The following is a 24322-nucleotide window of genomic DNA, read 5'->3' on the forward strand; positions in this document are numbered from 1 at the left end:
TGGGCTCCAGTGATCCTCCTGCCTCAGTCCCCCAAGTAGTTAGGTCTATAGACATGTGACACCACATTCAGCTAATTTTATGTAGAGAGAGGGTCTTGCTATGTTGCCTAGGCTGATCTTGAACTCCTGGCCTCAAGTGATCCTCCTACCTCAGCCTCCCAAAGCACTGGGATTACACACATGAGCCACCGAACCTGGCCATGGCCTTGTCACATTTTACCTCATAAATATATTGGGAGAAATGTATTTCCTTTTTCTTTTTATCCTCCCTGTTTCCCCCTTCATTAGGCCGTCTCCACTACACCTTTTAGAAAACTCAGCTATGAATAATCACATGAATACATTATAGTAATTCAGGCCTTCATTACCTCCCAAGTGAACTGTTGCTCTTCCTGGAAACTGGTCTCCCTGTATATGACTCTCCAGTGTGGGATTATTTTTCTACACCCACACCATGGCGATTCATACCTCTGTGTTCTAATATAAAATAGTGCCTCTACTCAAAGACATTTGAATGCCTTCCTTTGCACCTTTTGTTACTCATCCTTCAACTCTGTCTCACTTCCTCTTTGGATCCTACATAGTTGAGTTAGTTTCTTTTCTTCTGTGCTCTGGTAGCATATCTCTGTTTACATTTTATTACACTCACTTCTCAAACTGTGATTCACTGATCAGCAGTATCCATAGCCTGGAAACTTGTGTGAAATGAGGAATCCCAGGTCCCACTCCAGACCTAGTGAACCACAATCTGCATTTTAAGGAGATCCTCAGGTGGTTCCTATACACATACAAATTTGAGAAAGGCTTTTATTGACCATATCATGTGAGGTTTGGATGTCTGCCTTTCACACTAAATGCTGTATTTCTCTAGACAACAACCGCTTATTTCATTTTTAATTATCTAATACAACATCAGTTTATGCTAACCACTAAACGTATTTTAAATAAGTGAAAGAGAAAATGGAAACAGATGGTTTAGTGGTCACCTAAGTTGGAGTGACAAAGCCAGGATTCTATGGACATTTATGCTATGCCACTTACAAAATGTCTTTGCTTTCCATTTCTGAACCTCCAAGATGATAGATGACACACTTATAGTCACAGGCTATTTTAAGTGGCAAAGAGGACTCTAGAACACTAGAACACTAGTTTTTTTCTTGACACTTAGTTGAAGATCTTCCCATTGTGTCATTTGGCCTCTATCTGTCAGAAGAACACATGGGCACATTAATTGAACTTCTGTCCTCACAATGCAGGTTTCAAAGAGCATCTGCCATGATGAATGAAAATATGTTTGTAGTTCACAGTGTGCTTCAATTCAGTAGTACTGGATTAAAGTCCAGTAAGCCAGGATCAGTGAACATCTTTATTCCAAAGTTAAGGCAGAAGCCCTAACTGAAAAACAGAAATGAAAACAAAAAATGTAAGAAATAATTAGGAATATAATTAATCAATTTACCTATTTGATTTTCTCTATCTGATGCAATAATTTTCTTGTAGGATTAATTATATTTTACAGTACATTCATTTAAATATGTGATACATAATGATTACAAATTTCCATTTTGAATAAGACATACCCCAAATGACTCCTTTATTTATGTATTCCCAGTATGCTTGAATACTTTGGGCAGAAAACATACATTATGTTTTATAATTGCCACCAGCATATCTTACTTTTCTTTGTTTCAGTTTTGAAATAACTATCATTCCATAAGTGGCCTATTTACTCATTATTCCTTTATTTATGGGATATATGCACTATGTTCCAGGCACTGTGATATGCTATACTATCAGGAAATTCTACCTTTAAGAATCTTACGAGGAAGTTGGGGAGATAGCCAAAGAATCAAGTAGTTTACAATGAACTTTTACAAAGACAGGGGTAAACAGCAGGTACTTACTATGGTCTGAAATTCATGTTGAAATCCTAAACCAAGGTATTAGGAGGTGAAGTCTTTGGAAGGTGATTAGGTCATGAGGACAGAGCCCCCATGAATGGGATTAGTGCCCTTTTAATAGAGACTCCAGAGGTACCCTCACCCCTAGCAACAAGGCACCATCTATGAACTAGAAAGTGAGCCTTCACAAGACACTGAATCTGTCAGTGCTTTTATCTCGGACTTCCTAGCCTCCAGAGCTGTGAGAAATAAATTTCTATTGTTTTGTTAGTCACCCAGTTTATGATATTTTGTTATAGCAGCCTGAAATGACTAAGATAGGACTAAAGGGCATCTAGTAAGAAATAGGACCAGGCCCAAGTTTGGAGAACAGAAAAGCTTTTGCAATGATAACTATGAAGCAAGATCTCAAGGAATGAGTAGAATTTAACATGACAAATTATGTAGAATAGGATGTTCTAGACAGAAGAAGAGAGCTGCATGTGTAAAGCCCTAAGTCAAGAGAAAGAATGGAAGTTTCAAGGTAACTACAGTAGTTCAGTAAGGGTGGAGCAGAGCTCTGCTGGTGCCCGGGAAAGAATGATATGGAGAATGATGAGTTAAAGCCAGACAAGAAAGCAGGGGCAAGATCATGAGTGGTGCTGAATATCCCGCACAGGAATTTGGGCATCATTTTAAATCATAAGAGCAATATGTAATGCATTTCTAGTGCTTACTACAGACCCTGTACTGTTCTAAACTCATCTCACTTAGTCTTCACAACTACCATATGCTCCAGGTACTGTTACTACTCCCAATTTTTCAATAATAAAACATACTCTGTTTGCTTTATTATGTTCTGTAATATACATTACATATTGCTCTTTTTATTTAAAATGATGCCCAAATTCCTGTGCGGGATATTCAGCACCCCTCATGATCTTGCCCCTGCTTTCTTGTCTGGCTTTAACTCATCATTCTCCATACCATTCTTTCCCTGGCACCAGCAGAGCTCTGCTCCACCCTTACTGAACTACTTGTAGTTACCTTGAAACTTCCATTCTTTCTCTTGGCTTAGGGCTTTACACATGCAGCTCTCTTCTTCTGTCTAGAACATCCTATTCTACATAATTTGTCATATTAAATTCTACTCATTCTTTGAGATCTTGCTTCATAGTTATCATTACAAAAGCTTTTCTGTTCTCCAAACTTGGGCCTGGTCCTATTTCTTACTAGATGCCCTTTAGTCCTATCTTAGTCATTTCAGGCTGCTATAACAAAATACCATAAACTGGGTGACTAACAAAACAACAGAAATTTATTTCTCACAGCTCTGGAGGCTGGGAAGTCCAAGATAAAAGCACTGGCAGATTCAGTGTCTTGTGAAGGCTCACTTTCTAGTTCATAGATGGTGTCTTGTTGCTAGAGGTGAGGGTACCTCTGGAGTCTCTATTAAAAGGGCACTAATCCCATTCATGGGGGCTCTGTCCTCATGACCTAATCACCTCCCAAATACCTCACCTCCTAATACCTTGGGTTAGGATTTCAATATATGAATCACAGAGCCACTGCAAGTGAAATCTTCTCTGAAGATTCTAGCTTGGTTTGGCATTGGCTGCCAAAAGATGAAGCCAGGGAGATTCCCTGTAGGTATTTTCCTTGGAAACCATCACAGATCTACTGTGAAGAGTAAAGCCAGCCAGTTCTGGAGTGTCATCACCTTTTGCTCCAAGAATATTTGCAATCTTTCCCAAAGGAGGGAGAAAAGATTCTGTATCGGCTTAAAAAGGCTGAATCATTCTCAGAGGTGAGTTCTAGGTTACTGAAGGAATGACTCAGAGGAGGTGAATTAAACAGAAAGTTCCCAAATTTCCTCACAGAAAACCTTGGAACCTAGTCTCTCATGGAAGGGTTTCTGTACCAAGAACCTACACCCTTGGGAAAGGTGTTTCCTGAGTTTGCTGTCTGCTAGTTTATACACTATCTCTAGATGATCAAGCTGTGCTGTAGTTCAGAAAGCAAAATGAGATGATGTCAAAAAAAAATTCTCACATTTCTGCTCACACAATGGAAAATTAGATGCAGAACCACTACATTTAACCAACTGTGTTCAATTATCTTTAAGTATACCTGTTTCATATACACACATATAACAAGCCATTGGAACATCAAAATATTAGCCCACTTGGTTCATTAGGAGTTTCATGATATTCGTGCAGTGGGTACTGCCAAGTCCTGGGCATATGGCTCCACCATGTGGATGAGACTCTGCAAATAATACTGACAATATTTTTTTTTCTTTTTTTAAAGACAGAGTCTTGCTCTGTTGCCCAGGATGGAGTGCAATGGCACAATAATGGCTCACTGCAGCCTTGACAGCCCAGGCTCAAGTGATCCTTCCATGTCAGCCTCTTGTGTAACTAGGACTGCAAGCATGCACCACCATGCCTGGCTACTTTTTAAATTTTTATTTATTTATTTATTTATTTATTTTTTGTAGAAACAGTGTCTCCCTGTTGCCCAAGTTGGTCTCAAACTCCTGGTCTCAAGTGATCATCTCACTTCAGCCTTCCAAAATGCTGGGATTTTAGGCGTGAGCCACCATGTCCGGCTGACAATAATTTTTAAAAAAGAATTTAAAGTTATAATAAAAATCAGAGATCACAAGTCAAACCCTTATTTTATAAAAGAGTTAAAGCAATGATTTGAACTAACTCACTCTTAATCCATCCATTCAATCATTTTAATTATTGAATAGTCAGATTAATATGGGATGTGAGCCACCATGTCCGGCTGACAATAATTTTTAAAAAAGAATTTAAAGTTATAATAAAAATCAGAGATCACAGGTCGAACCCTTATTTTATAAAAGAGTTAAAGCAATGATTTGAACTAACTCACTCTTAATCCATCCATTCAATCATTTTAATTATTGAATAGTCAGATTAATATGTTCAATGGGTATTTGCTTCATTTTTGTTTACTTGGGAGGAGTTTTGTTGTGTAAATGTGGTGAGGCAAAACCCCACTTCCCTCTAGTGAACTGGAAAGAACATTCAACCCCTCTTCACACCCCATTAACTAAGATATAGGCATGTCTCTTAGTAAACCAACAGGATACTCAATGCAGGAATGCTGGATCTGTAGTAGGTGACAGACTGGGATAGTTAGAGGTTGTTCTGGAGGACGCAGTAGAATTTGACTAGGTCAGGTAGTCGTAGTAGTGGTAGATGTTCATGCCAGCAGCAATGGTGAGGACCTAGTGGTGGCACTGCTAGTGACAATGTCCTATCAAGCTGTTTCTGAGATGCAAGTTTAGATACATTTTATCTTCCCATTCTCCAAGGCCCATTTCCTGAGCATGGTTCTTTAACCTTCCTGTGGACTGTCTGAGCCAGCCTATATTCTTCCAGTGTAGTTCTTTTCTGGTTAGTAAAGCCAGAGTCTGTTTTTGTTGTGCAACAAAAGACCTGGATTTAAACAGAAATTGTTACCTATAGCTAGTTATAGCACAGACCCTCAGTGAAATGGGCAGAATCTAGGGTTTTTATCTGGCCTTGTTGAGGCTGAAGGAATTTTAAATCCTAATCATTTTAGGGATGGAATTTAGATCTGCCTCATCCTAGCATAGAAAAGTGAAACAGCTAATTAAATTTTTCCTGTGGTCACCCGGAACAAAATCCTACTACCCTGTAGTTGTCATCCTGTGTGGTTGCCAAGAGAGGCTGCGTGTAGGTGCCCCAGTCACCAGTCCTAGTCTTTGAGTCAGACCAGTTTAGGTACTAGATATGTGAATGAACAAGCTTTCAGATGCTTCCAGCCCACAGTCATTGAGTCATCCCCAGGCTTTGAGACTTCCTAACTGAGGTCACAGACATCATGGAGCAAAGATACATTGTCTCCCACTCCAATTCCTTACCTACAGAATCCATGATTACCATAAAGTGATTGTTTTAAGACACAAAGCTGTGGGTTAAGTTTTTATGCAACAACAATAACTAGAACAGGAACCTACACCAATTCAGCTGTTAAGGCACTGGTTAGACAATCAGGCACTTGAAAATAGTGGACTCAGAGCATTATGGAGGAAGTTTTGGGAAAGGGTATGCTGAAGGGGTATGACCCTTTATAGTGAGACCAGAAGGAGAATATATTTATTGGGAAGTTATATATTCACCACAAAGCCTCTAGTGTGAATAAGGTGACCCACTCAGTAGACACAGTTCACCCTTCTTTCTCAGAAAATTCCAGTGGACTCAAGAACCACATGTTCATCATGGAAGGAATGAAGGTTATTCATGGTTTCAACAACATGGAGTTCTTACCAATGTTAATATGGCTATGGTCTTTATGAATGCTCCCTTTAATAATAGCAGTAGTCCACCACAAGTCCTTATAAGCATTACACCTAGAAGGACCAAAGAACTATTTGGTGTCAGGTTGTCTAGAGTGGGCAGCTGCCATCTTTTAGGAAATAAGGAGTGAGTAGCAGAAATCTTTCCTTCTTGCAATAAATATTTATTCTGGATATTTTTTTCTTTTATTGATCATTTTTCTCTGTCCTTGCTCTATCTATAGATTAATTGTCTACCGTATGCAAGGATATGGTATCCTACACGAAATTGCTTTAGTTTAAAGGAAATAACTTTATAGAGAAAAAAGGCAATGAGCTAATGTTCAAGGGATTTGTTGGTATTATTGCATACTCCATGAAAACTCAGATGAGCTTCATCCAGAGTCAACAGCTTACAAATTTGAGGTACTGTCCTGCAGAATATGGTTTATGTTCTGAACAAGTGACTATCACATGGGGTTCTTTTACCCCCTTAGCTAAAACACATGGGTCTGGAATCCTAGGATTGGAAACTGGGATGCAAGGCTTTGCGATTACATTTATTGACACGTTCTAATTGTTTGCTTTCTGTCCTTTTGCTTTCGGACTCTGATAGCATGGCACCAAGAAAAGGGGAATTCTCTACCAAGAGACACAGTAATATTCCATTGATTTGGAAACTAAGGTTGCACCAGATGAGTTTGGATTTTTAATGCCCTAAGTAAACAGGGAAATAAAAACATCGTTACTGTTGTTAATGTGTTATTGTGTTTTCTTGTTCCCCCTGGGGGAAAGTAGAGTTACTGCTATACTTGGGAAATGGGAGAAAATGTCAACGAAATTATACTACCACCTGATTCAGGAGGGCCATGAGGGGTTCAGATCCCTCACCATGACCCACTGAGATTCAAACTGAAGGCAAAGGAAGTGAAGTAGAGGAGGAGACTCATAAAGTTCCATTGAGGCCTCAGCTGAAAAACAATCCCAGTAGTGCACTACCTATATTCCTTTTGGTGTATTATACTCAGACTGTGTTGCTTTGTTGTTAAGGATTTCTGTTAATTTGTAACCAAGAGTTGACTGGTACAGTTTCCTAATTAGTTGTTGACTCATTTTTCTGGAAAATGATACAAAAAGCAGCAGACATCTAATTTTAAGCTCATATGTAACTGGAATCATATAAATTTGCATCTATTTTAACTAAATTACATTACATAAAGCAATCATAGCTTTTGAAAAATACTATATTTTAAGTAAGTGTGCATATAAAACATTACAAAATGGGGTTTATTTGATTGAAACATTTAATCAAGTAGTGATTTAAACCCTAAAAGGACTCTAATTTCCTGGATTTTAAAATTACGGAGATTGTACTTGTGAAGTTATTGATTTTTAGATAGTATTTTTCTGACTCAAAATATTTATTTCTCAGCTTAACATAAAATATTTCATGTGCCAAACATAAAAATTACATTTCAACTAGTTTCTACCATGAAATTGAACTCCTTTCTTAAATATTCTTTATAATAAAAGTAATGGAATTTGGGAGGAGAACATTACTCTTTAGTATATTACATTCAGTACCTTATTATTGGGGGAAAGGGTGTCAAAGTTTAAGAATTAATTGTTTTTGGAGACTCTATAACTCACTATGATATTTATATATTAAGAAATAAATATTGTGAGTTTAAAAAAAAACAACCAGCTATGGGATGGAAATAAGCATTCTATGAGTATTAAAATTATTTGCCACATGACAGGAAAATGAATCCCTGAAGAATACAAGCTTTGGCTCATACAAAGAAGAAACTGTAATGATTTGGGGTTGGAGTCTTTCACAATAAATTGATAGTTATGTAAGAATATTATTTTAGTTTGTTTATAGAGCAATTTATCATAGAAAACTGTTTAATTAAGACTGTAAAATGATTTACCACAGACATTTTAAGCATTTCCAAACATTTCCACATAAATTAAACATGATGTAATTGAGTGGTACATTAAGCAATGTTCCACTGTTGATTCATGTGGAAATCACAGAAGTTTCACTGATTACTATCTTTCCAATGTGTATTAATGTAGATGTCATAGGTATTTTCATGAGAATCACACTTCAATGTGCCACTTTAAATATTGAAACAGAGTTTTCAAAATGTTGTAATCTTTTGCAGATCCATATACTGTTTAGAATTTAATTTATAAATAAGTACTACAGTATTAGGATTACTTCAAGTAAAGCCATATATTTAACTTAAGGCATATTTAATTATTTGTGTTTTTCAGCAAATAAGTTATTTCTTGTTAAGAAGTCATGCTTTTTATGGTTATTGATTTTCTATTCTAGCATAAAAATAATTTAGGCAATAGGCTATTTCTTAATTCTGCTCTTTTCAGCTTCCTAATAATCACACAAATTAGTCACTCTTATTTTTCAATTCATATCCAGATATGCATCAAAAACAATTTAAGGCAGGTTACTGAGATCATTTTTAATATACAGAAATTCAAAATGTTTTGATTTGAGAAGTATTTTTAAACAAAGTAAAGGAAAAATAAGTATGGAAAAGTTAGATGGAGTCAGAAGTCGGGTTAACATCTAAAAAACATACACTTGCTAGTGATGAGCTGCAAATTTGGCTTCAGGCTCTCCAGCAGCCAGATATTCCTTAAATAGCTTGAGTCTGTCTTCTCACAGAAGCCAAAAACTTGTCTGAATGACCTTGAGGCTACTCAGCCTTGCTTAGTAAAGCATAAGATTACAAGTAGACCTTGCTTCACACAAGAGATTTGTTACCAAGAAACTGTGGAAATGGAAATTTTGCACATGGAATCATATTATAAATGCACTAATGAAGGAATCATAAATGGCTCCTTTCAAAGAAAACCTACAAGTACTCCCTGTGTAACATGGAACTAATAAACTTACTTCTGTTATGCATTTAACATTTTTAATGTTGGATTTTCTGAGGAGTCAGTGATATAGTTTGAATACATGTCACTGCCAAATCTTATGTTGAAATGTAATGCCTAGTGTTGGAGGTGGGCCTAGTGGGAGATACTTGGATCATGGGAGTGGCTTTCTCATTAATGGTTTACCACCATCCCTTTGGTGCTGGGTTAGCACTATCCCTTTGGTGCTGTCCTTGCCATAGCTCTTGGGAGATCTGGTTGACTAAAAGTGTGTGACAACTCCCCCCACATTCTCTCTCTTGCTCCTGTTCTGGCCATTTGACATGCCTGCTCCCATCTTGCTTTCCACCATAGTCAAAGCTCCCTGAGACCTCCCCAGAAGCAGATGCTGGCACCAAGCTTGTACAGCCTGCAGAATGATGAGTCAATTACATCTCTTTTCTTTATAAATTACCCTGCCTTGGGTATTTCTTTATAGCAATGCAAGAACAGCCTAATACAGTCAGTATAATACCATGGCAACATCCTTTCATCTCAGTTTCATGGTAGTAGAGATATTAAATGTATGCATTGGATTTTTCAGGGCAGGGTTTTAGTCAATATGTAAAAACTTCTAATTTCCATTTCGTTTTGTTTTATCATGTTTTATTGCCTTCGTTTAATATTCTGAGGGCATAGGGCAACCTGCACATTTATGTTTCTTTCTTCAATGCGCATACATTTGAAAATGTAAATAAAGGTAGCTATAGCTATAATCCAACATATCCCTAATATTCACCAGTTATTGTCTACCACAATAAATTCTAAATATTGAGCCATGAATCACTTAAAATATCTTTATTTTTTAAAGTCTTTTTTGAATGCTTGTTCACTGTTGGTAGGAATGTAAATTAGTTTAGCCACTGTGGAAAGCAGTTTGGAGGTCTCTCAAGTATTTAAAAATAGAACTACAATTCACCCCAGCACTCCGTTACTACATATGTACCCAAAAGAAAATAAATTGTTCTACCAACAACTATGCAACAGAATTCACCACAGCAAAGACATGAAATCAACCTGGGTGCTCATTGATGCTGGATTGGATAAAGAATATGTGGTACATATACACCATGGAATACTTCACAGCCATAAAAAAGAACGATATCATGTCCTTTGCAGCAACATGGATGTAGCTGGAGGCCATTATCCTAAGCAAATTAGCACAGGAACAGAAAATCAAATATTGCATGTTTTCACTTATAAGCAGAGCTAAATCTTGGGTACACATAGACATAAGGATGGGAACAATAGACACTGGGAACTCCAAATTAGAGAAGTGAGAAAGCAAGGACTGAAAAATTTCCTGTTGGGTACTATGTTCACTATCTGTGTGACAAGATCAATGGAAGCCCAGACTTCACACAATATACCATTGTAACAAATCTGCATATGTACCCCCTGATCTAAAATAAAATTGAAATTAAAAATAAAGAAAAATAAGCTTTAAAATCCTTTTTGCTTTTACTAAAATGTATACTCTTTTATGATCCTTAAAATAAAAACAATCAGATTTATTGGATACTTTATACCAAGAAGAGGCTTCCCAGATGAAGTGACAATTTCCCATTTTGCAGAAGAGCCTATGATGCAGACAGGGTAAGGTTTTGCTTCCTGTTCTATCCCACTGCATATTGTTAAGTGAAGTCCTATGTATTTGCACATTATTCTCTGATGACACTGCTCAAGCAGTCACCTATGATGGTTAAAGTATAGATAAGCACTAACATGTCATCTATGAAAACGGGCGAGTCATCCCGTGGTGTTACATTACCATTTGGAGAGGCATAATTTTCTTTCCTAATAGCTGGTATTTTCAGATGTTAAAAGACACAAATCAAAGAATAGAGTCAAATTAGAGTCCTTGCCTATATTTGAGACTTCATGACAAAATGAAAAGTTCAATATTATCTTATATTTCTTACATTGAAAAGTACTTTAGGGCAATGATCCACTTGGGAAAGAAAGTATTTCCATATGAATAATTCAAAAAATAAATCACCAGCAACACAAAATGAGGGATAACCAATCATTGCAGACAAAGTTAATGAATACTTAGCTACTTTACTCCAACACGATTAAAATGTATAAGTACTATTCAACCATAAGACTAAACTGTATAAACTAAGTGACAAAACTTTTAATAAAGGTGAGGAGGAACAGTTAATTTCTTCATAAGGCATCTATTTATATTGAATAAATAAAAATAAATTAAAAGCATTTTCTCTGTTTACAACAGAGCATTTGAATACAAGATGAGAATAATGAGTAGATGTTCTTAGTGACACAAAACCATGGTCATTTAGTTCTCCTGATAAATTATTTAACCAAATAAAGTTCTATTTAAGAGCTGGCACTGAGTTATCCTTTATGTCCAAAACTGAAAATGAAAGTGTGTCTAGTTAGCCAGGGTGCCTTTAAAAAATACACAAAACAGCCGGGCGCGGTGGCTCACGCCTGTAATCCCAGTACTTTGGGAGGCTGAGGCAGGCAGATCACGAGGTCAGGAGATTGAGACCATCCTGGCTAACACAGTGAAACTCCGTCTCTACTGAAAATACAAAAAAATTAGCCAGGCGTGGTGGCGGGCACCTGTAGTCCCAGCTACTCCAGAGGCTGAGGCAGGAGAATGGCATAAACCTGGGAGGTTGTGGAGCTTGCAGTGAGCCGAGATCGCACCACTGCACTCCAGCCTGGGTGACAAAGCGAGACTCTGTCAAAAAAAAAAAAAAAAATACACAAAACAGGGAAGGAAAAAGTAGAATCAGCAATTACTAACAAATAGAAATGAAAGGTTAAATGGTCATATCAAGATGGCAGATAAAGGAAAACACAAGTAGGCCAGGCACGGTGGCTCACGCCTGTAATCCCAGAACTTTGGGAGGCCAAGGCGAGCAGATCACTTGAGGTAAGGAGTTCGAGACCAGCCTGGTCAACATGGCAAAACCCTGTCTCTACTAAAAATACAAAAATTAGCCAGGTGTGGTGGAGGTCGCCTGTAATTCCAGCTACTCAGGAGGCTAAGATACGAGAATCTCTTGAACCCGGGGATGGAGGTTGCAGTGAGCTGAGATTGCGCCACTGCACTCCAGCCTGGGGTGACAGAGCAAGACTCTGTATTCAAAAAGAAAAAGAAAAAATGAATAGCTACTGAAAAGGAAGCCTGAAATTCATGTTGATGGTCGGGAAAAACAGTAACAGGAAAGAGCAACATAAGTGTCTACTGTAGTTTAAAAAAAAAAAAAAGACTTGGCATAATTTTTGAAGTGAAATCTTACTGTAGATTGAAGGTCCTACCCCAGAAATTTATTCTCAATCTTTTCTAAGATGGCTAATTTGGAAAGAAAAAAATTGCATAGTTGATATTCCTGTTTTAACACCATTGCTCCTATTTATTCAATGTTACCTACCACAAGCTGGATGGTAGCTATTTTTTAATTAAATTAATTCAAATGTTGTTTGAGAAATGCAAAAGAATTAATAAATGAGCTAAATAAAGGGAGGAAGATTATGTGGGTTTTTTGTCATTAGAAGAGTATGTTAGTTTTCCTCTTCTCCCCTCCAGCAATCATAACTATTTAACCAAACACATTGAAAACTACAGACCTTACCATTTGCCTTCAAGGAGAATGGGTATGTTTCAGGTTTACAGATGCATTATCCATCCTAGTAAGAAAATAGATTGAGAGTGGTAGTGTTCCATATCACTTTAGAATGATGATAGTTAACAATAGTATATTATATAGTTTCAAATAGCTAGAAGAATATTGAATGTTCCTAACAAAAATAAATGTTTGAGATGATGTGTGATACATACAATTAAGCTGACTGATCACTATATAGTTTATATATTGAAACATCACTATGTACCCCATAGATATGTATAATCTATGATATGTCAATTAAGAAATAAAATAAAACTCTAAACATGAAGTATAGTTATACCTCAGAGACACTGCAGGTTCCATTCCAGACCACTGCAATATAATAAATATTGCAATTAAGCAAGTCACACAAATTTTTTGGTTGCCCAGTACATATAAAAGTTATGTATACACTATACTGTAGTCTAGTAATTGTGTAATGACATTAAGTCTAAAAAATGTACATACCTTAAAAATACTATATTGCTAAAAATGCTAACGATCATCTGAATCTTCAGCAAGTCATAATGTTTTTGCTAGTGGAAGGTGTTACCTCAATGTTGATGGCTGCTGATCAATCAAGATGGTGTTTGCTGGAGGCTGAGGTGGTTATGGTAATTTCTTAAAATAATATACCAATGAAGCTTGCCAATAAACTCTTCCTTTCACTAAAGATTTATCTGTAGCATGCAATGCTGTTTGATAACATTTTACCCACAGTAGGACTTCTTTCAAAATTTGAGTCAGTCTTCTCAAAACCTGCCGATGCTTTATCAACTGAGTTTGTGTAATATCTATATCCTTTGCTGTCATTTCCATATCAAGAAACCACTTTCTTTGCACTTCCATAAGAAGCAACTCCTCAACTGTTCAAGTTTTCTCATGAGATTGCAGCAATCCAGTCACATCTTCAGGCTCCACTTCTAATTCTAGCTCTCCTGTTATTTCTACCCCATCTGCTGTGATTTCCTCTACTGCAGTCTTGAACCCTTCAAAGTCATCCATGAGGGTTGGAATCAACTTCTTCCAAACTCTTGTTAATGTCGCTGTTTTTACTTCCTCCCATGAATCACAAATGTTCTTAATGGCATCTAGAATGGTGAATCTTTTCCAGAAGGTTTTTAATTCACTTTCCTCAGATCCATCAGAAGAGTAACTATGTAAGGTATAGCCCTACAAAATGTATTTCTTAAATAATATTTATTTAATATTATATATTAAACATTAATCTCTTTATATATCTTCATCAGAGGTCCTGGTGACTAGGTGCGTTATCAATGAACAGTAATATTTTGAAATGGATCTTTTTTTCTAAGCAATTGATGTCAACAGTGGGCTTAAAATATAGTCAGTAATCTGTGCTGTAAACAGAGGTGCTGTCATCCATGCTTTGGTGTTTTGAGCACAGGCACAGTACATATAGCATAATTATGAAGGACCCTCATATTTCTGGAATGCTAAATGAGCATTGGTTTCAACTTAAAGTCATCAGTTGCATTAGCCCCTAACAAGAGAGTCAGCCTGTTCATTGAAGCTTTGAAGCTTTCATTGACTTCTTTCTAGCTATGAAAGTCCTAGATGACATTTTCTTCCAAGAGAAGGCTGTTTCGTCTACGTTAAAAATCTGTTATTTAGTGTAGCCCTGCCTTCATCAATTATCTAATCTAGATCTTCTGCAGAACTTGCTGCCGCTTCTCCATCAGCACTTGCTGCTTCACTTTACACTTTTCTGTTACAGAGACAGCTTCTTCAGTTAAACCACATGAACTAACCTCTGCTAGCTTCACACTTTTCTTCTGTAGCTTCGTCTCTCTCAGTCTTCATAGAATTGATGAGAGCGTTAGGATGTTGCTCTGGATTAGGTTTTGGGTCAAGGGTATGTTGCGACTGCTTTGATCTTCTAGCCAGACCACTAAACTGTCTCCATATCAGCAATAAGGCCGCTTTGCTTTCTTATCATTCATGTGTTCACTGGAGTAGCACTTTGAATTTCCTTTAAGATCTTTTCCTTTGCATTCACAACTTGGCCGTTTGGTATAATAAGCCTGTCTTGGTTTTTTTTTTTTTTTTTTTTTTTTTTTTTTTTTTTTTGAGATGGAGTCTCACTCTATCGCCCAGGCTGGAGGGCAGTGGTGTGAGCACCTCTGGGGTTCAAGCGATTGTCCTGCCTCAGCCTCCCAAGTAGCTGGGACCCCAGGCATGCATCATCACTCCCTGCTAATTTTTGTATTTTTTGTAGAGATGGGATTTCACCATGTTGGCCAGGCTGGTCGTGAGCTCCCAACCTCAGGTGATCCACCCACCTCAGCCTCCCAAAGTGCTGGGATTACCAGTGTGAGCCACCATGCCCGGCCTGTCTCGGCTTTTGACATGCCTTCCTCGCTAAACTTAATCATTCCTAGCTTTTGATTCAAAGTGAGAGACATGTAACTCTTTCTTTCACTTGAACACTTAGAGGCCATTGTAGGGTTATTAATTGGCCTAGTTTCAATATGTTGTGTCTCAGGAAATAGGGAGGCCTGAGGAGACAAGAGAGATGGGGGAATGGCTGGTTGTTGCAGCAGTCAGAACACACACATTTCTCAGTTGTTTGCTGTCTTATATGGGCAACATTTGTGTTGTCCTAAAACAAATGCTATAGTAACATCAAAGATCACTGATCACAGATCACCATAACAGATGTATTAGTAATGAAAAAGTTGAAAATATTACAACAATTACAATAGTGTGACACAAGGACATGAAGTGAGAACATGCTGTTGGAAAAATGGCACCAATCAAATTCCCTGATGCAGGGTTGGCACTAACCTTCAATTTGTAAAAAATCCAATGTTTGTGAAGTGCAATAAAGCAAAGCACAGTGAAATGAGGTATGCCTGTCTATTTAGTGCCCTTTAACTTTTCCTTTTTCTCTGTTATTTTCCAGTTCATGATTATAATTATTTGAAGGAGCAAAACATTCTGTGTATGTTTATTTATCTACTTGTCTATTGTTGAACAATCAGTTTGCTCCTTGGGTTTCATTTATAATTAACACCTCATTTGAATTCTGCCTGCATTTATATATTTTTTCTTTTTAATTATTGCCTTAGGATAAATTCCCTGGAATGGGAGAACTGTGCCAAGTGGTATGAACGGTATGAACATTTACAGTACACTTCATAAATGTTGCTAAATTGTTTTCTAACAGGAATGTACCAATTTATCCTTTCCCCAGCAATAGCTGAACATAGTAGTTTCCCCCCAAAAGTTGACAGCGATTATGGTTTATCATTTGTCCGCCTTGTGTGTTTAGATTCTTTTGTTCTCTTGTTTTTTCTCATTATCCAAAAGGGAAAAGTTGATGAACTCAGAGAGCATAGGATTTTTAACTTAGTTTGGGATGAATGAGGAATCTTGTTTTCATTCAATAGCCTTTGCTACATCCGCTGAATGAAATATTATGCAGGAATAACTAAGGACAAGCATGAATGCCACCTAGTAATATAAAAATCACATTTTGATTGCTTCTCAGCCGTTTGGCTAAGATCAAGTGTAAAAACACATTCTGGAATTCAATTCAGAGGAAAAGGGAGACTTATAGGGTTTGGCTTGTCCACTTATGTTTCCAAACCAATGCCATATGAGAGACAACTGTGTATACTCAGCCTTGTTTTATGCCAAAGACTTTCTTGCAACATGGTCTGTTTCCAAGAGTAACACACATATATTTTTCCAAGAACACTGCTTGCTGCCCGACCACTTCTAGCTACCCACAACGTTCAGAAGAAATGGACTGAATGCGAAGCCCTGTAACTTTGCTGGATGGGTATAAAAGGCCAATTGAGAACACTGCAAAACATTCTTTCTAAAAGGACAGGCCATCTATCTAATTCTTTTCTTGGTACTTATCTATCTGGTCCTTCTCTAATTAATTCAAAGTCACTTGCTTTTTATAATTTTTGACTTTTACAGTAATACTTAAAAATATAGCTACTAAATATTAAACTCTTCTATATCTCTTTACAAAAATGAGCTCTGGAACTCAATTGATTCCATTAACATCCCAGTTTTCCACTTCGCTGTGAAAATTTGCATGTGGCTTAACCTTTGACTCAGTTTACTCATCTGTAAAATGGGAATAATAATAATGTTTCTCATAGGTCTGTTGTAAGGATTAAATAAGTTACGACATTACAGTATCTGGGATCACTTAGTAAAGAATTAAGTAAATTGTCTTGTTGTTGTTGTTGTTGTTGCCATGTGAGAAACCTTTCTGTAGTGCACAAACTCCAAATGCCCAAGTCAAAATAGCTTGCTAGTGACTGTCATTTCCTCTCCTTGAACTGTAATTTTTCCATTGAAAATATAACACAGATAATAAAGATCATAACAGTAGCTGACATGATCGAACGCTTATTCTGTACCATATTCAGTATTGAGTGTTTTATATGCATTTTCTTATTAATCTTCACAAGCGCTCTACAAAGTTGGTACCAGTTTTCAGATGCAGTGACAGATGCTTAGAGAACCTAAATAACTTGCAAAGACCAACCAGTAAGTGGAAGAATTTGAACTTGAAAGCAGTCCTTCCTATCAGAATATATGTAGGAAAAGAGGAAAAAAAATATACATAAATATTATCAGTGGTTGTTTCTGGATCATAAAATTAGAAGTGATGGCTTAATTATCTCTACATCTTCTTTTATACGAACATATTTCTCTGATAATAAGAAGTTTTTAAAAGTTATTCCAAATAATGAAGATAATAGCATTTCTAGCTAACAATGAATAATAGCAATCTTATTGCTCACTCTTGTGAATTAAAAAGTAGTCTATCTTTGAATCAGTCTCTTTATCCTTTGCACAAAGAAGTTCTGTTATGGCTTTCTAAAAATGAATACAGTGTTTTAGAACCTGAATTCCATCTACTTTTACTTAGCAAAAATGTAACATGTGCAGATTTTTAAAAATTCAAGTTAAAATCCAACATCAGTTTTAAGTTGGGATGAGAAGGCCTCCTTGCCTTTGCCCCTGATGTCCCTGGGAGAAACGCCCCCCAAGAGCCTGCATGGTGATCAGCAACAAAGGAGAGGCCAAATGGAAGCAGAAACCCAGGCTAGTGACACGCTCAGAAGAGGCAAGTTTGTCCCGCACTCAATTACTTCTCAGCACTCTTGAGGAATGGAGAAGAAAGAAAAGCAATGGTGGCAGATCAGATTCATGGTCAACCAACATTTATTCTAGTGCCTGCCAAGTCCTGGATGCTTTCACCAGCATTATCCCATTTCATTCTTCAAGAACAGCGTAAAATAGGTGTCCTTAGTCCCACTTTACAGGTGAGGGCAATGAAGTCCAGGCATCAAGCAGTCTTCTGAAACCCACACAGATGATAAGCAGTAGACAAGGGATTAGAACTCTGGTCTGCAAATCTCTTACTCTTTTCTCTATATAATGCTGCCAACACCTTCATCACTCCCAATTCTCAGAAGTAAAGGGCAGGCAGGAATCTATTATTAGAAGCATTATATATAAGAAAGTATCTATAAATTAGAATACTATAACACAAAATAATTAGTAAATAAAGTATGGTTATATTTGTACACCAGTTCTGCAGTTCCTTTTTTGTTCTTTTTTTTTAAAATGTAAGAACCTATTCTTTGATAACATGTTTCCGCTCGGGATAGTGTTTGCTAAGCCTATGGTCCTTGCTATGAAGTGCAAGGCAAAATTTCACTTAGTGGTTCAAAACAGATTTTATGTGTAAAAACAAATAGACTCATAATATTACTTAAACTAGAACCACAATCCACAACAGACTTGCTAATTATTCTCTCCTCTGAGGTCTCTGGAAAGGTGATAACCAGTTCCATGACCCATCCCTAAGGCTCTCATCATCTTTGACATTTCTGTCAATTTATTATTTTTGATATCTGTCAACAGAGATTAAACAGAGGAGAATGTGGACTCATTGTTCCCAGAACTTTACGAGGATAAGGACATTTAGACAATGGAATAGGTTACTGAAGCACGTTATGAAGATTTTTTCTTTTTTTTTTTTTCCAAGAGGCTGAGCTGTCATTTGCTTGGAATGGCTTAGGACAGTTCTGACTGGAGGCAGGACTATGGACTCATTAACCTCCTAGCCCTGTAACTGTCAATCTCAATTCTCACCACAGTTTCAATCAGATACAGCTGCCTCTAGTTTCATTCTGGTTGGTTCAGTGTGGTTGTGGGCTCATGCAATTTTCTGTATTGCAGGGGAAAGAAAGCATCTTCAGTGTGTGTCCATATCTGTGTGCATGGTGGGTCTTTCCTTACCGAAAGTCTCAGCATAAAATGTATTGATAGATGTGTACACTGGTGTATAGAAAAGTGCCCTGTGCCAAATATAGATGATTCTTTTTATTTCTCTTTGCATATAGATGAACACACAGCTGCAGCACTCTCAGGAGGCCTAGGAGTTGACTTAGTCCAAAGGAATGACTGTGCTATTTTTGCACTTTCCCTCACATTATTTCTCAAGGCTTGAGGGAATTTAAATGTGACTTACTTGGCAATGACATGTGTCAGTCCCTTCAGTGCCTCCTGAATGAGATCATTTACACAAATCACTTCACCATAGCTCATTGTATTTTTCATAGACAAATACTCTCACTTAAATGGAATCTAGATTTCAAGAAAAGAGAGGGTTTTTTTTCACTTCCCTTAAAAATGACTTTGTAAAAAATGTCACTACGAAATTCACAGTATTGGTGTGATGATTCATTACAATATATGTTTTCTGGAAGCGACAAGGATATTTCAGAAGCACCTTAGTATTACAGATAAAAGACTTGAGGCTCTGAGAAGTGAGTAACTTGGATAAGGTCTCCTAGTAAATTGGTACATCCCCAGGCCCACAACCCAGATCTCCGGGATCCTGGTCCAGACTGCACCCTCCCTGCACTGTGTAACTGGAGCCCCACACACTCTGGAATAAAACTGATTCTAGCAAAAACAGCTATAATTTAAAAACTCTCTTCAATTAAATGTTACTGAACTTTTCTCATGAAATATAATTTTGGAAAAAGCAATTGCATTTATAAGTATACATAATTCATGTCTGTTATTTCTTAATTCTTATGAGAATCTTATTACTGAAATAGTGAAATTTGTCTGTTCTCTTGTTAAAATCTATTAAAATGGAAACAAGTAATAATCAAACCAAGCTAAAAAATACACAATAAATATAAAATCAGAGAGTGTGACCAGACTTATTCACCTCTATGGAAAGAATAAGAAAGGCCCAAGGGAGAGGGGGGCATTAGTTAGAGGCATAGCACTTTATATTGTGGGTACTTGGTGAATGTTTTTAAGATCGATCATTAAGGCTGGGCGTGGTGGTTAGGCCAGGTGCGGTGGCTCATGCGTGTAATCCCAGCACTTTGGGAGGCCGAGGCGGGCAGATCACTAGAGATCAGGAGTTCGAGACCACCCTGGCCAACATAGTGAAAACTCATCTCCACTAAAAATACAAAAATTAGCCGGGCATGGTGGCGCACATTTGTAATCCTAGCTACTAGGGAGGTTGAGGCATGAGAATCACTTGAGCCCAGGAGCGGAGGTTGTAGTGAGCTGAGATTGGGCCACTGTGCTCCAACCTGGGCAATAGATACTCTGTTTCAAAAATAAATAAATAAATAAAAATTAATAAACTCTATCGGTGAATTCACTTTATAGGAATTTCCAAGTTTGTAAGCCACTTTTACAAGTACTATGAAAGAGTTCTGTGCTTATATATTTGTGTATTGTTTATGGCAGGATATGTTTAAATGGAAATGAAAACAACTTTGAGCAAATTAAACCTAACCAACTTTTAAAAAAATATCCCTTTAGAACTTGAGAGAATTCTACCATTACATCAAGAATGAAGCTGGCTATTGTCATATTATTATGCTATAAATACTATTGACTACCTCTATTATAACATTTGTACGGAGGTAGGACGGGTATTTCTAATGGTCTATGCCTCATTTAGTCAAGCTAAAACATTAAATTTACTGTCTTTTTTTTTTTTTTTTTTTTGAGACAGAGTCTCATTCTGTCGCCAGGCTGTAGTGCAGTGGTGCAATCTTGGCTCATTGTAACCTGTGCCTCCCAGATTCAAGTGAATCTCCTGCCTCAGCCTCCCGAGTAGCTGGGACTACAGGCACCATGCCCAGCTAATTTTTGTATTTTTAGTTGAGATGGGGTTTCATCTTGTTGGCCAGGATGGTCTCGATTTCTTGACCTTGTGATCTGCCCACCTCAACCTCCCAAAGTGCTGAGATTACAGGCGTAAGCCACTGTGCCCAGCCAAAATTTACTGTCTTATTCATGCATTCTTTCAACAAACATTTATTTCATGCCTAATATGACAGGCAATATAGAAGAATGAGGACTCTGGAGTCAAAATGCCTGGGTTCATGTTCTGCCTTTCTGTTTACTAGATATGTAATCTTGGATAATTTGTTCCTCAGTTTCCTCATTTATAAGATGGAGGCAATGATAATACCTACTGTTATTATTTATTACATGATTAACATCAATGAAGCATTTAGATGAAGATATGGTAAGGGCAAAAGCTCCTGTTGTTATGATGTGTTATGGATTGGGGATAGAGGGCAAACAAGGTAGATATGGTGTCTACCCTCATGGGGAAAATTGGGTAAATAGCTTTTACACTACAATTATGTTAAGTGCTAAAAGAAGGTATAGCATGACTAATATAAATCTCTTTAAACATTCATGTGTAATTTTCTTCTGCTATTGCAACCACAGGAAGCTGCACAGTACATTGCTATTCCACATTTTGGTAACTGAGATTTGAAATCTTTGTTATTTCTACAGTAAATCATACCCCTTTAAATGAAGCAAGTGAAATTTCGTATCTGTGACATTGTGTTGGGCAGGCATCCTTGGAATAATTCATTTCTCCATTTTAATTCTTATTTCTTTGTGACCACTTAAAAGTTTCAAGAAAACAATCTTAATTTCACTGTGCTACACTCCTTAAGGCACAAATCTTTGTGATGTTTCAGGGACCTTTGTCTTGATAAAGACAAGTACTTCAGAAAAAAAAAAAATGAAAAGACCAACAGCCAGTGTTTGTTGAAGATGAGCTCAGTCATTCTTCACATTGTGCAACAGATGGCATTGACAGACTGATGGTTGGGAAGGAGGAAACCTGCATCCCCAATTTCAAATTTCAAATATACCATTGTCTCATACCACAGCACCATGTCATAATTACATATTGATTTCTTTTCTTCTAATACCACTTGTCAGCTTTCTACAAGTGAGCTGATTTGGAAAATCTGAAAAAATATTAACCAGATATCTCTAAACACACTTGTCATTTTGGCCCCATCTCAGATATCAAAGAGGCTTGAGGCACAGATTTTAAATTTATATTTAAATAAATATAGGCTTGTTCTGCAGACAGCTCATCTAGACAAGAATTTAAAAAAGAAAATAAAGCTGCCAAAGAATCTTCAAGAAGTCAAACTCATTTCTGAGATTTTTCTTAAAAAATAAAACAAAATGATTTTATAGGATTCCCCAAATGAGGATGGGACAAAAAGTGAGCCAAAAGTCCCAAGGCTGCTAAAAATGACTGACTTTATCTTTGGCACACGTATTAAATGTCTTATCTTAAATTTTAGACAAGGTTTTTGAGGTCTCTTCTAAAACACAGGGGTAATAAAAATGTTTTATTGCTTTTCTTTTCTTCCACAATGACATGGATATTCTTTATTGTAGGAGAATAGAAGACTTGGGACTTACCCTTTAAATTGAAAGACAGATAACATAAGCACTGGTCACCTGCTGCCAGGCAAGGTGTGGTCCAGTACTGCTGTGGTTATATGGTGAACTGTGACAGCATTTCCACAGTGTGGTACTTGAGTGCACTAAAAATAGGCAACCCTGAACTATACTGCAGTTGAAGGACAAGATAAAAATAGGAAATAAACTTGAAAAATAATTGTATAAATAGAGTACAGGGATTAACAACTCAACCCACAGGATTGAATTCCCTAATAAGTTTTGCTATTTTTATTGAATGCAGGAAAGAAACTAACATTTAAATATTTAAGTGAAATGTTTCGTGTAGAAGTGTTTTCTGAATTTAAGAATGGTTGACATTCAAGCAGAGATAATGTACACCATAATTTCAAATAGAAGTTCTTTAATCTTTTTAGCTGGGATGTACCTTTGTATCTTTTAATGGTATTCCTTTCACTACACACACACACACACACACACACACACACACACACACACACACACAACTTGGATATCTGTCAGCTATAAAAAATATAACTGATCTTGTAGATGTAGCTAAAACCTGACCTTTATTTGCAGAGTCTCAGCTTTGGTCTTGTATTCAATTCCCAGAAAACAGTAAGGAAAGGGAAAAGTCCAAGAAATGAAGCCATTCTATATCATTTAGCATAAATGTAGCCAATATAGAGATGGCATCAAATGGTTAAATATTCTTCATATTTCCTTAAAAGAAAATATTTAAAATGCTGGTTTCAATAATTCTGGGACAGAAAATCTGTATCAGATTACCAACTCTTGGCCTCATATTTCAGTCCTCTCTCATTTTGACTTCTGTATTTCCACCAAAAATGCCATCAATTCTTAACTCTGCTTTTTTTTTTTTATTTTTTTTCCTTTCTCTGCCACGAGTCTAGAGCCAGAACCCCATCAAAATCAGACTTGGATTTTGGCAAAGGATCATTCCCTTCTGAATTTCTGGCCACTTCCAGCAGATTAATTTTATGATTATGTCACCTTTCTGCTCAAAACTTCATAGGGTTACTTAGAGGAATCCCACACTCTCTAAACCTGCTATTCATTTTTAACAGTAATACATTAATTATGCATTCATTTTATTCAACCAATTTATATAGTAAACATCCCTAAATCCATTAATTTATATCACAGAATAATAAAACATCACTGATAACCTACCTATGTGTCCCTTGCCTAACCTAATCCTATCCCCCTTTCTCCCTCTCACAGGTAACCAATCTCCTAAATGTAATGTTTATCAAGCCTCCTTTTAAAAACTCTTAGCACATATATGTACATCTAATTTAATTTCATTAAAAGGTTATAATTTTATATGTTGCCTTCTGTGGCTTTCTTCAAAATGTTTTTTCCTTGACATTTGCTTACTATTATTTATCTGTGTCCATTGGAACTTGGGCTGTTTCTTTCTTGTCTTTTTTTTTTTCTTTTTTGCTATTACCAAAGCATCCAAAGTGATCCAAAGTGTACTGCAAACATTCTTAACATGTCTTCTGGAAAACGTACCTACTTTGAATCCTCTTGGGTATATGCCTAAGAGTGAAACTGTTGAGTTTTAGGTTGTACCAGCAAAGGTACTGGTGGGAACATGATCAAATTGTGTAATTGAGTAAAGTTTAAAAAAATAACTATTATGGGACAACACCACATGCTAGGACTAGCAAGGGCAAGGATCCTTAAACATCCCTAGCCCTAACAAG

General features: G+C 36.9%; 1 protein-coding gene across 6 annotated transcripts in view; it reads right to left on the reverse strand.

The window, feature by feature from the left end:
* Positions 1-251: 251 nt before the first annotated feature.
* COBLL1 (cordon-bleu WH2 repeat protein like 1) overlaps positions 252-24322 on the reverse strand; it is a 194058-nt gene continuing 169987 nt past the window's right edge. For all 6 annotated transcript variants that reach the window (XM_077956570.1, XM_077956564.1, XM_077956568.1 and 3 more), the window contains one exon: positions 252-1395. In XM_077956570.1, coding sequence (XP_077812696.1) covers positions 1378-1395 — 18 coding nt within the window. In that variant the 3' untranslated portion in view covers positions 252-1377. The remainder of the gene's footprint in view (positions 1396-24322) is intronic.

The sequence above is a fragment of the Macaca mulatta genome, chromosome 12 (assembly GCF_049350105.2).
Source record: "Macaca mulatta isolate MMU2019108-1 chromosome 12, T2T-MMU8v2.0, whole genome shotgun sequence".
In the NCBI taxonomy this organism is placed as follows: Eukaryota; Metazoa; Chordata; class Mammalia; order Primates; family Cercopithecidae; genus Macaca; species Macaca mulatta.